This window comes from Mus caroli, unplaced genomic scaffold, assembly GCF_978045245.1.
Source record: "Mus caroli unplaced genomic scaffold, Mus_caroli_1 scaffold_13, whole genome shotgun sequence".
Taxonomy (NCBI): Eukaryota; Metazoa; Chordata; class Mammalia; order Rodentia; family Muridae; genus Mus; species Mus caroli.
In genome coordinates, this window is record NW_028227268.1 from 23,709,955 (window position 1) to 23,722,234 (window position 12,280).

At 51.9% G+C, this 12,280-nt stretch overlaps 1 protein-coding gene across 3 annotated transcripts; it reads left to right on the forward strand.

Moving 5' to 3' along the window:
- The first annotated feature begins 2,815 nt into the window (after window positions 1-2,815).
- Ormdl3 (ORMDL sphingolipid biosynthesis regulator 3) lies at window positions 2,816-11,810 on the forward strand. Of its 3 annotated transcripts, none has more exons than XM_021177306.3 (4): window positions 2,816-3,030; window positions 8,911-9,109; window positions 9,768-9,919; window positions 10,238-11,810. In XM_021177306.3, the coding sequence occupies exons 2-4, from the start codon at window positions 8,936-8,938 to the stop codon at window positions 10,371-10,373; spliced, it is 462 nt and encodes a 153-aa protein (XP_021032965.1). In that variant the 5' UTR covers window positions 2,816-3,030; window positions 8,911-8,935; the 3' UTR covers window positions 10,374-11,810. The 3 variants fall into 3 exon arrangements, with proteins under 3 accessions (XP_021032965.1, XP_021032963.1, XP_021032964.1); XM_021177304.3 differs by lacking the exon at window positions 2,816-3,030 and adding an exon at window positions 5,846-5,989; XM_021177305.3 differs by lacking the exon at window positions 2,816-3,030 and adding an exon at window positions 6,481-6,568.
- Window positions 11,811-12,280: the final 470 nt, after the last annotated feature.

Here is a 12,280-nt window from a genome sequence, read left to right on the forward strand (position 1 = left end):
TTACAATGGATTTAATGGGTGATTATCACATTGAGCATAAAAGGAAGATTCAGAAAAGCAAATATCAAATGCTTCTCTCATATGCAAATCTGTACACACACAGAGCCACACACACACAGAGCCACACAAGCCCTTTGGTGGGTCTTAAGTTACATTTCAAAAAGATTGCTATAAAACAAACTCTCTCTCTCTCTCTCTCTCTCTCTCTCTCTCTCTCTCTCTCTCTCTCTCACTCTCTCTCTCAGAATGAGAGAAATGTGGTTACTCCAGACAGCATTAGCTGAAATTATAATCTGATAAATCTGATAAGGTTTGGAAGCAGAAGCCACTAGGGCTGCCCAAGGATCTTCACATGTCCTTCCCTGTAAGTGGGGATTCAGGTGAGATGCACAGAAAATTGCAGGGCTGCATCTGGGAAGGGAGAGTGGTCCTGGGGCTTGTTAACCGTGCTGGGATTCCTGCTCTGCTAATGTGAGAAGTGCGGACTTCTGGGTTGAGGGGACCCTTTTCCTTCTGCGTCCTTAAGATTTTCCTCCGAGTGGGGCTTTGGGGATGACTGGGAGTCTGTTAGACACAAGAGAGGGAGAAGAGGGATTGGAGGCAGACAGAATCAAGAGAGTGCTGGTGCATTCTGGGAAAGAAAGCCCTGAGTACAACTGGTATGTGTGCAGAGCATACTTCAGTTATCAGCTCTTCTGCCTGCAGGAAAGCTAAGTATACCAAGATGAAACCCGGGGTAAGCAGCCTGACCCGGGGAAGCCAAACCACAAGTCTGTAGAGTAAAGCCCTTTGTCCTGTGCTGGAAATATAGCAAGTGTCCAGCAATGCTTGCTGGAATTGTTCTTACAAGAAGGGCTAGTGAGCCTCAGGCAGGGGGACGAGTGGTTTAGGGGTGGAGGCCATCCAGACTTTCTAGCTAGGCGAGGCCTCTCAGGAGCAAGAACTCAGTTGAGAAGGTAGCAGTTTGGGTCTTGTGGTGAGGCTACTGGGTTTAGTATCCTCTGTCCTCTCTCTGTCTCTGCAATATAGCTAGTGTCAGTGGCCACATCAAGGAACATGTAGACTGGAGACTACCGTTCTGCCTTTGAAACCCAGAAGGAAGGACACTGAAGTTCTGTTGGATTTTTACCTCCCTTCTCTACGCTCCCATAAATAAGACTCAGACTAAAGATATGCTTACAAATACCTCGGCCATACAGCTTCTTCTCTGACTAGAACCATAACTTAAGATAACCCATTTATTTTAACCTACATTCTGCCCCGTGGCTGGTTACTTGTGTTCAGGTATCAAGTGTCCATCTTGTAACATCTTCCCGTGAATCTCCCTCCTGGCTCTCTCCCAGAACCCTTTCTCCTCCCAGATGTCCCATCTTTATTTTCTACCTAAGCCATATGCTATAGGTTTCTTAATGGACAGGTGATACAGCCATACAATATACAAGATACTCTCTCTACAGAGAGGTTCTGGTGCCTGGCACTGGCTGTGGGCCCAGAGGCCTGGGAAGGTTAGTTTTTCCCTCTGCAGCCCATGATAGCCCACTGTTAGGCAGGGCATAAAGTAAGAGAGGCAGGATGTTGCTATATCTTTAGCTTCTTCTCCAGAGTGGTCCCCAGGAAGTTCACTCCAGGCTTGGAGTGCCTCCCTCAACCCAAACAAAAGCACACACACAACCCCACACAGCTTTCCATCCCTGCCTTTCTGCACGATGAAGAGAGTAAGGTGGAGAGGGGCAGAGGAAGGGGTGGTATTTGTAACCCAGTGCTCCTGTCGACAAGACAGAACATATGGGTCTCCATTTCCCAGGAGCCCATTTTCCAGCATCTACTGTGGCTTCCTTTCAAAGAATGTGTTCCCTGTCTACCGTCCTGCATGCAGGTGGCCATCTTGGCTACCATCCACCAGGGTGTAGATGTGTTTGTCATAAACAGGGCCTCCCAGCACCAGATGGGATCACTCCAAGGCTGGAGAACATGTGCAGGCTGCTCCGGCAACCGAGCAGCCTGCACTGGACAGGCGGAGCTTGTGATATTTAAAAAAGACACATTTGATAAAATATTTAAAAGTTCTATCACATTACATAGAGGTTGAAACTGGAGAATGAAAAAGATCATCCCGAGGAGTCCATCACCCGAATATAAGGTCTCTTTTCTTTCACTGACTTCCCGTAGCCTAGTAAAGACGTCAGTATTCCAACCTGGAATGGACCAACGGCAGACAACCCACACTGGGTACTTAACCATGTGCCAGGGCCGCTCCAAGTACTTTACACTTATCGATCGACCCCATCGATCTTTGCAAATGAGGTTATTGTGATCATTACCATCTCCACTTAGAAATGAGGTCACTGAAGTACAGAGCGGGTCAGTGACTTAAGGTCACACAGCCAAGGGAGCAGAGACAGCTGGTGGCCAAGGGAGCAGCGAGCTAAGCCCGATGCCAGGGCTTATTAGCACCACTCCAGTGTTGCTTTGTGTGTGCATGGATTCAGACTCAGGTTTGCAAAAATCCTTTTTATTATGAGCAATTTTAAATGCCAACAAAGTAGAGAACGTAATACGAGGGGCCTAGTGTCTCAATCACCCAGGCTTAATAATTATCACTGCACATGGTTTAATAATTATCACTGCACACGGTTTAATAATTATCAGTTTATGGCTATTTATTTTCCCATGTCCCCAGTCCAAATTATTTTGTAGAAAATCCTGGTATTGTATCATCCATTCACAAATAGTTTAGAATATAATATATCTATCTCTGCTTTCTTTCTTTCTTTGTTTATTTAATTTAATTTAATTGATTTATTTATTTAGAAACAGGGTTTCTCTAGATAGGGTCTCTCTACTTAGCCCTGGCTGTCATGGAACTCATCATGTAGACCAGGCTGGACTTAAACTCACAGAGATCCACCTGCTTATGTTTCTACTCATGAGTGATAAGTTATTTCTCCACTGCCGCCGGTGAAATGAGGCCATTTAAGCCAGATTAGATTATATTAAAGGCAGGTTTATTGGGAAGCTGCACTTGGATGGGTAAGTTTATTGGCCTCAAGGACCCAGGCCTGGGAAGTTACCTGGGGGGGGGGGGACTAGCAGGGGGAGGGGGGCGGGGAGGGTGGGGATGGGGAGAGAAAAGAAAAGGGTGAGCTCCTTCCCAGAGTGAAGAGGAGAGGAGAAGAGAAGAGAGAGGAAGAGGGGGAGAGGGGTGAAGGGAGGGAGAGAGGCGGGGCAGGGGGAGAGATCTAGTGAGCAAAATGTCTGGATTATATATAATAATCCTCCTATAGGGAGGATTCTCTGGGGGAAGGGCAGCCAAGCTCTGGGCTAGAAAGCTCAGTGTATGCCAGGTAGGGACAGAGGGATGCTGGGAGAACCTGAAGGCCAGCTCTGCTTTGGTAAAATATGCACCTCAGTCCCTTTCCCAGGACCCGAAGCCTGAGTGTTGGGACCATAGGCATGGATGGACCCTACGCCTGACTCTTGAGTTTCAAAGAGTCTTGCTATGTAGCCCAGGCTGTCCTAGGACTGACTCACTGTGCTACCCAGGTTGACTTCCAATTTTTGAGTGCCCGACCTCTGCTTCCTAGAACGCACCTGTGCCCCTTGACCTAGGTTTTGCTGACGACATCCCTGAGAAACGCGCAGTCTCTATCCTTATCTTTTCATATCACCCGGCAGCTGTTTTCCCATGATGCCACAGTTTCTACAGCCATAAGTGGTTTCTTATTTTTCTGTCCAGTGTGGATAGAGCGTTCCCTTTTTTCTTGGGCACTTACATGGCTCTCAGGATTTCACTGCTAGAGACATTGCTAGGATACACAACCTCTCACACGGAGCCTTGTGCTGTAAATGGGTTTGCTTTCTTAGATGTGGGTACAATCATGCCTTCAAGGCATGGACAATTTAGTTCCTTGGCACACGGTGCCAATCTTTTGTCCCAGGGATTGCGTGTTCCCTGGTGCCGTGCGCTCTCACTCTTCCTGAACAGTGCTCAGGCCGTCACAGCTGAGGAAGACTTGGTTGTCTTGAGGCAATGAATTAGAGGAGATGGTGACAGGGACTCGAGTTAACTCGAGTGGAATGTGATCCATAACTTACCACAAGGCAGAAAGAGCCAGAACTTTGTTCATTCCCATTGTGGAAGAAAAAAAAACAACAACTTGATAACAGGAGCTATTAATAGGCCATGACATAGCCCGTGATCTTGCCAATGGAGTCTGCATTAGTCAGAGTGCCTTGTTGAGATGTAGACCCTGTCTAGTCCCTGAACTTCACAGAGATGGGAGAAAACTGGCAAAGATCCAGAGCTCAACCAACTTGATGGACAATGGAAGAATTCCAGGGGGGGGGGGAATCAAAGGAATCCGGCAAGTTCACTTTGGATAAAACAAACAAACCCGAAAACAAAAACAAACAAACAAACAACCCCCCCCACCATTGTTTTGACTCTAAGGCTGAGCAGGAGGGAATAGGGGGTGGAGGTGGGGTGTGGGAGTGTGGAAGTGTGGGGGTGTCTCTGTGAGGCTTCTTCAGTCTCACAGAGGCTGAAGGACGGGTAGTTAGATGTTCGGATCTAAAGGGCCCCTGCCTCTGGAATACTTGAGAAGCTGCCTATTTTCACTTCTCAGGGTAAGTCAGATAAACACTCACTCCAGGGCTCCGCCCCCACCCCCTCTGGCAGCTCCCCGATGATGGGCGGGTCTAAGGAAAAAGCACCCCAGGTTGTCCGGGCAAGCCTCCTTCCAGTCCTCGCACGTTCAGTCCGTCGCGCATTTACAGCCAGGCAGGCTGGCACTGTTACGTCATCTATTCCTGTCATTCCAGCCTTGCCAGGGTTTATGGGCACGAGACTGAGAAGGTGGGCGGGGGAAGTAGAAACAACTAAAAGGAGGCCCTCGGTTGTTGACGTGGAAAGTAGGAGTGGCCTAGGAGAGCCAAAGAACACTCCAGTCGCGTTCCTACAAGATAATAAGTGCTTTGTATGACATTCTTTTGAAATATCAAAGCAACCTTGGGAGTAAGTTTTGACAGCTGTAAAACTGAGATTAAGACGTCATTTGTCCAGGCTTACTCTGCCAATAAAGATGTACATACACTATATGTACCTAGCAATAAAGTCTGTGCCCTTCTTTACAGAGCTTCCAGACATGAAAGTTGCAGAACTGAGGCTCCCTACCTAAAGCTACACGTATTAACAACCTCAGACAGAAGCTCAAAGCGCCTTATGTAAGGTCTCGTTCTTTGACATAAATCCTATTTTATACCTGATGTAGGGAGATCCAGGAGTGGCCAGACCTACACCAGCAAGGATTAAGCATAAAGACTAGGTGGGCCAAAGATGCCCACAGGCTCCTGTCTCTACCCTAAACACATGTACCCAACTAAAGTTCTGAAAATGTAATCCCGGGGGTGAGTAGGGCTCCTTCGGGGCAAAGGGTAGTGTTTCTCGGCTTCTGGAGATAATCTGGGGCCCAGGCAGCGACGGTTAGGAGAAAAACAAAACAAAACAAAAACCTCTGCACTTAGGGTCAGGCTATCTTAGTAGGGCCTTAATGCAGGTTACTTAAAACTCTTCGTCTACAAGACGGGACATGGACAAACAGCTTGTGCAACACGTGAAGGGCGCAGATGCAAAAGCTTCAACTGTTAACGCACCAAAGAGACAGCATCTGATCTCACTTTCGCGTCAGGGTGGAACGTTCTGCGGGGTGCCGAAGCTCGCGGTGGGATCACAAAGCTAGACCAGGGAAAAGCCTACAACTCCCAGGAGGCGCCGGGCGGGAGGGTGAGGAAGCAGCCTAGAAACTACACTTCCCAAGAGGAACAACGTGATAGGCGCGTGGCAGTGACGTCACCGCTCTGGCTCCGGGAGCTGATTCGGCCAGAGCTGCCAGCGGGGTGGCCACCGCCGCTGGTTTGTTACAGCTGCTGGAGCGGCCGCGGCCCGGGTTCTCGGGCTCTCTCCCGGGCCCTCGACCTCCAACCCCGCGCGGTGAGTCCAGACGGGTGGCATCGGAGTGGTGAAGCCCGAAGGCTCCACGAGTTGGAGAGCCGAGAGAGAAGGCTGCTGCTGGGGAGGCGTCCGCGCAGGAGGAGACCTGAGCTGGGTGGCTGGGGGTGGAGAGTGCGTGCATCAGGCGAAGGAGTGCCGAAAGAGGAAAGTGGGAGCAGGAGGCCGGGGGTGATAATCCGGGAGGAGCGCTGCAGCTGGGGGTGGGAGGCGGGGAACGGCCGGACTTAAGGGATAAAGGTTTGGCTGCCTCCAGGGCTGAGTGAATGCGTGGAGATGGGGGTTGGGCCCCGTACCCGGCCAGACTGCTAGTGCGAGGTACCCAGGCTGCAGAAGCGGGAGGCCCCGAGGAAGGAGTTCTCATACACATAATCCCAAGATATCGAGGACACCGTCCCCTCGCTCCTGACTCGTGGAGGCTTGCTTTTTTTCCACACCCACTTTCCTGAGTCCAGGAGTCGGGCTGGCGAGGACAACCGTGGTTCTGCAGATTGAGGGTGGGCCGAGTGGAAGAGACATTGTGTGTTGCGTGAACTCCCTCTTGGGATCCCTTGGGAACAGGTTTGCTGTATAAAGGGCAAGTCTTAAACTGGGGAGGGATTTGGGAAGTGCTTACCGGATGGTTAACGCCGCGGGGAGGGGGGCGGGAGGGAGGAGATGGGGGTGGTAATCTGGTCTTGGCATGAGTGTCTGACAGACTGGCTTGGGCCTGCATGGAAAAGAGGCAAAGAGCTCTACTATAGCCAAAAGTAAAAAAAAAAAAAAAAAAAAAAAGTGGTTAACAGGACGGAGTTGCTTCAGGCTCTGATTTGAGGCAGATTATGAAATCACACCAGCTACCTGCCAGTTGTGGTAGCAGTTTTCAGTCTGGTCACTCCAGACCTTTCTGCCCCTGCCAGTCTCCTGTTTCTTCACTTCTGGAAGAAAGGTCAATTGTGTCCTAATGGAAATACACAAAGCCACAGGAAAGTCTCAGAAGTACTTTTGGGGGGATGGTGAAAGAGGGTGCAGGGGTCTCCTTAAGTTCCTAACCTAGGCTTTAGGAAGACAGTTCCCGTGGGGTCACCTAGGCTCTCTTAGATGCCCTGTTAGAGCCAGAAAGGAGTGGAGGGTCTTGCAGTCCTGGGATCCAGCCAGAGTTTTGGTACTCCTGAACCGCAGTGTGAGGGAGTTGTGTCTATAGCTGTGCCACTGTAGGGCTGTGTAATGGAGAGGGACAGCAGTTTCTGCCGAGACTTGGGAAACTTTTCCTCACATTAATGATCTTTCAGAGACTTTAGCTCTCAGTCCCCGTCCTCCCATGGAGGCTGTTACATAGTAGATGTCCCAGGGGTGGGCTCTGTTAAGGGCCCTAAGGCCCGAGGAAGGTAAACAACTGGTGTTCTAGTTCCTTGGGTTTCTGTTGGGACCAGTTATCTGTCTTAATGAGCTAGGAGTTTGTTCCACCTGCATGCACCCTAGGCCAACTCAGGGGTATGTTTGTTGGGAAACTGTTGTGGGTCCTATCTCCCGAGGTGTTTGAGAAGAGGAAACTTGCTTCCATTATCCTTAAGTAATGAACTTTATCTGAGTGAATGCTAGCTCCTGTGGAGGAGGCTTGGCCAGAATCCTAGCTGGGTGAGATAGCATCTGAGTCTGGGGGTGAGGTGACTGTAGCAGGGTGAGGGAGCTGGGCTGGCACTTCCAGACTCTCTCCATCTGTTCCTTCTTTCTGTGCACCTTGCTGTTAGCCTCAGTAATGTGTCTTTCCCAGGCTGGACACTAAGGTGGGAGAGGTAAGCCAGTACATGGATGCCTCCCATTTCCACTTTCAGCAAGTGGGCCCTCAGGAATCTGGGGACAGCCATGCTCCCCTCTGGCCACTGTGGGCTACTACTGTTGTTTTCTGGGCATGGAGGGCAGCCCTTTTCAATTCCTTGTGTAGAGCTTCTACCACTGGGGCTGGGCAAGAAAGGGGTGTTGTCACCTCACACCCACAGACAGATGCTGGGAAGCGAGGTCAGGTGAGGCCGAGAAGAGAGGCGTTAGGAGGGAGGCCACAGGTAGTTTTGTGTCCTTGGGAGGGGAAGGTTGATACAGGTACCACATCCTACCCATGTTAATGTCGGCTGTGTGTTCTTGTCATATCCTCCTCTCTCCCTGGTGGGGTGAAGGGCTTGGGTGGTTTGGCATGTAGTGATGGCACCCCAAGAGAGTCAGCCTCAGCAGCTGCCAAGTGGACAAAATGTCCTAATGGATGGGTAATTTTGTGTGGCAATGTTTGTAGGTCTGAGGGCTAGGCTGTCCCTGGCCTGCTGTTGCCTCTGCCCTCTTCTCCCTTCCTTGTCAGTCATCCTGGGCCTGGGCTTGAGAAAATCCAGGGTTGGAGAAACAGGGGTGGTAGGAACAGTAGCCCCAAAGTTCTTCATCCGTTGTTGCTTGCTGCACCCACAGATCTTCTCTGCTTCTTGTGTTTTGGGGGGAGAGCTCAGGGTGGTGGGTGTCTTCTGTCAGGTCTTCAGTGAGAGCCAGTAGAGGTTATTCTGAGTGAGAGTCCAGGCAGGCTTTTTTCCCTCCTGCAGGAGGAAGAGGCCCTCAGGAGATCTGTAGGGGATGTGATTGGGGAAAAGGCATTGATTGCTATAGCCTGGGCAATTGATTGCTGGTCACCTCTTGGTGACTTGTCCTCCCTGTCTATGTCAGCAGATGGTGTGTATGAGAGCCTGGTGTTAGTTCAGCCCAGTGACAGGAAATGACTAGTGTCAAGTTCACATGGACTTTCTCCAGCTTCTGGGCTTGAGACTCCAAACAGTGGACAGTGGTGTGGAGTTCTCAGGGAGTGAAAAGCCTGCCTCTCTGGGCTCGGGGTGTGCGGGCGCAGGGAAAGTGGTGTGACTTGTCTCACCTGTGTTGCTCGTTTGCAGAGCGGCAGTCAAGAGGGGTGTCAGGATGAATGTGGGCACAGCACACAGCGAGGTGAACCCCAACACACGGGTGATGAACAGCCGCGGCATCTGGCTCTCCTACGTGCTGGCCATCGGACTCCTGCATGTCGTGCTGCTGAGCATTCCCTTTGTGAGCGTCCCTGTTGTCTGGACCCTCACCAACCTTATCCACAACCTGGTAAGATCCTGCTTACCACCTGCCTCCCCCCATGGCGGCTGTTCTAGGCCAGAGCTGAGAGAAAGGAGGAGCTTCTAATGGGACAGACAGCAGGTCCTGACAACATCTGTCACCAGAGCCCAGGCCCAGCTCTTATCTCTGCCTGGCTCCCTCTTGTGGACTTTAGAATCAAATCTGCACATTGTCCATGTCTCCCGAGTGGGGTGGCTGGTGCGTTTGAAGGACAGCTAACTGGGAGCTGAGTCCATGCTGAGGCTGCCCCCAGGTCCCAGGAATCTGTGCAGAAACATTCTTTTCCCAAGTTAGGATCTCATAGTCCTCTGTGCTCCCTAAAACCTGCTGCCTTGTACCCCACTTCTGAGCAGGCTGGGGTCTAGTCCTTCCTCTTTGGTTTGCTCCTTTTAGCTAACATGTAGAGACCCCAGTTGGGCTGGAAAGGCTGCCTTGCTATGTCCATTCCTTCCTTATCCCCTCCCCCCCCCCCCCCCCCGCCTTGTTCTCCCACCAAGCTCGGGTGCACTCTCCTGTGTTAAGGCTGCCTTCCTGAGTTACTGCAGCAGAGCAGGCGGCAGTCCACCCAGAGCTGCTGTCGTCTGATAAGTGGGGGAGCCAGGCTGGGGGCCGTCTCGTATGTTCCGACAAAGGCCCCTCTTTTCAGGGCATGTACATCTTTCTGCACACCGTGAAAGGGACACCCTTCGAGACTCCAGACCAGGGCAAAGCAAGGTTGCTGACCCACTGGGAGCAGATGGACTACGGGGTCCAGTTCACAGCCTCTAGGAAGTTCTTAACCATCACGCCTATTGTGCTGTGAGTACTCTGGCTATGGGAGAACAAGCGGAGGTAAACGGGTGGGCTCAGCTGGCCCTAAACCCTCCCAGCTGTGGCCCTTGCTGTATGTATGGATGGGCAGAGGGAGGGAAGAGACATATTCTTGGGTCTCACACGGGGCCTTTGGCCTCCCTGGCCCTGTCTTTCCTCACTGGAGTAAGCTGGGGGGTAGGTCAGGAGGGCCTTGCTGGCTAGAGATTTGTCACTCCACTTCTTATCTGGGAACCCATATTTCCTCCCTCCCTCCCTCCCTCCCTCCCTCCCTCCCTTCCTCCCTCCCTCCCTCCCTCCGTCCAGGTACTTCCTCACCAGCTTCTACACCAAGTATGACCAAGTCCATTTCATACTCAACACCGTGTCCTTGATGAGTGTGCTCATTCCCAAGCTTCCCCAGCTCCATGGAGTCCGGATCTTTGGAATCAATAAGTACTGAGGTTGTAGCCCCTTCCCCAGCCAGGTTGGCAGGGGAAGGGTGGAAGGCCTTTGCTGTGATGCTGAAGACAGGAGCCTCTGGACACTGCCAGAGATGGGGGTGTGCCCTGGGCCTGGCTTCCCCGTCGCTTCCCCAGTAGCCGACTTGGAGTAGCTTGTAGTGGGGTTAGGGTGGGGCCCTTGGGCTCTAACCCATTCTGAAGTTTTTGATCTTTTTCCTTTTGCCTTTTGAATAGAGATGCCATGGGGGTGGTCAGGAAAGAGGCTGGGCTCTCTGGCTGACTGTGGGCCTGAGAAATTGGGACAGGAAGCCAGGAAAAACCCCTGTTGGCTTGTTTACCCTCAGGCAGCCATAGCACTTTAGCCCCCACAAAGGGGGCAGAGGGACGGTACAGCTTCTGCGTTGATTGCCCTTAGTCCTTCAGTGTGTGAAGCGAGACTCACTATTCTGTATGTATTAGGACCCTGCGCCGTGCTGCCTCTGCCGCCAGGCAGGGAGCAGGCAGGCTTTGTGGGCTTCCTGGCAACCCACGATGGGTAGGCTGTGGGGCAGGGGAGATTAGAAAAGGAAGGTGGGTTGATGGGACACCTAGAGGTGGGGACAGGATGCTGCCACCTTGGTCCTGGGGAGAGGGGAGTTCTGAGCAACGGTTGGGTGGGGATAGTAAGTTGGGTCTTACTTAGAATGGACAAGATAACTGCAGCCGATATGGATCAGTGTAAAAAAGAGGTCTGGGAAGGAGAAGCCAGACTCAGCCTCCTCTGGGATGTGGGCTAGAAGGAGAGCTGGCGTGGAGGGTTAATTTACCCACAGAACGATGCTGATAGGAAGGGAGGTCTCTGTGGGTTTGAACTCCTGGGTTGGAATGAGGATGTGCACAGACTGGAAGGGCCTGTGAGTCCTCAGAAGCGGGTTCACTTCGACACTTCCCTTAGTGGCGCGAGAGGAAGCTTTCTGAGAGGCTCTTCCTTAGGCGTTCAATTCGTATTCTTGTGTAGATTGTGCTGGGGCAGTGCCTCTTATGTGGCTTGCATGTGAATGGTCAGGAGGCCACCTCCACATGTGGCCAGTGGCCTCCACAGTGCTACAGGATCCCTGCCCAAACAAGGCAGTAGTAGGGGCAGCTGCAGGCACTGTCCTCAGCCCAAAGAGAGGCAGGTCATGGAGCCTGAGGCTAGGCCGAGAGGAGCTGTCTCTCCACTCGCTGGATCGACTGGGGCATGTTCCTTTGGAAACCTGTGGCTGCCCAAGCCCTCTCCCAGGGAGGGGCTAGAGGGAGGTCACTCACCTGTTTCTCCCCCCGACTCTCATTCTGAACCCCGTGTATCATAGGGAACTTTCACCTTCTGGTCTTTCTAAGCAAAGTGTGAATAGGATTTTTACTCCCTTTGTACAGTATTCTGAAAAATGCAAATAAAGAGCGACATGTTCTGTTTACCATGTCTGGCCTCTGCTTCCTGGCGGGCGGGCGGGCCCTGGGAGGAAAGCCGGCAGCAGCAGTAGCAACAGCAAGGGCAGCTCCTGCCTAGGCAGTAGTGGGGACTCTGGGGCGGCTGTCTTTTTCCAGGTCCAGGAGAGGAAGCCAAAGGGCGTGTGAGGAAAATGGTGAGGACCCTGGTAAGTCAGAGTGGAGTCCTGCTGTCCTCAGTTGGCTCTGAGCATCCGGCTTTATAGGTCTGGCTGGGGGAATCTGGAATGGGGCTTGGTGGCCGGGAAGGCCAGTCCAGACCTTTACGAATGGAGTGGGGTGGGGGTTACCTCTGGTTCTCTGGTTTCCTACTGGCACTGGGAATCTGTCCTTACTTCTCACCTTGGTCATTTCCAGCCCATTCCTGTTTTGGAGAGGGTTGGCCTTTGTGCCTCCTCCTGCTTTGAGGATTAGGAGGGGAGGAGGGTTCATTGTGGCT

Excerpts from the sequence above, each read along its gene's own strand:
- Ormdl3 (XM_021177306.3), top strand. The coding sequence starts at position 8,936 with ATGAATGTGGGCACAGCACACAGCGAGGTGAACCCCAACACACGGGTG. Across the intron at positions 9,110-9,767 it reads CCAACCTTATCCACAACCTG|GGCATGTACATCTTTCTGCA; the intron begins GTAAGATCCTGC and ends CCCTCTTTTCAG. Across the intron at positions 9,920-10,237 it reads ACCATCACGCCTATTGTGCT|GTACTTCCTCACCAGCTTCT; the intron begins GTGAGTACTCTG and ends CCCTCCGTCCAG.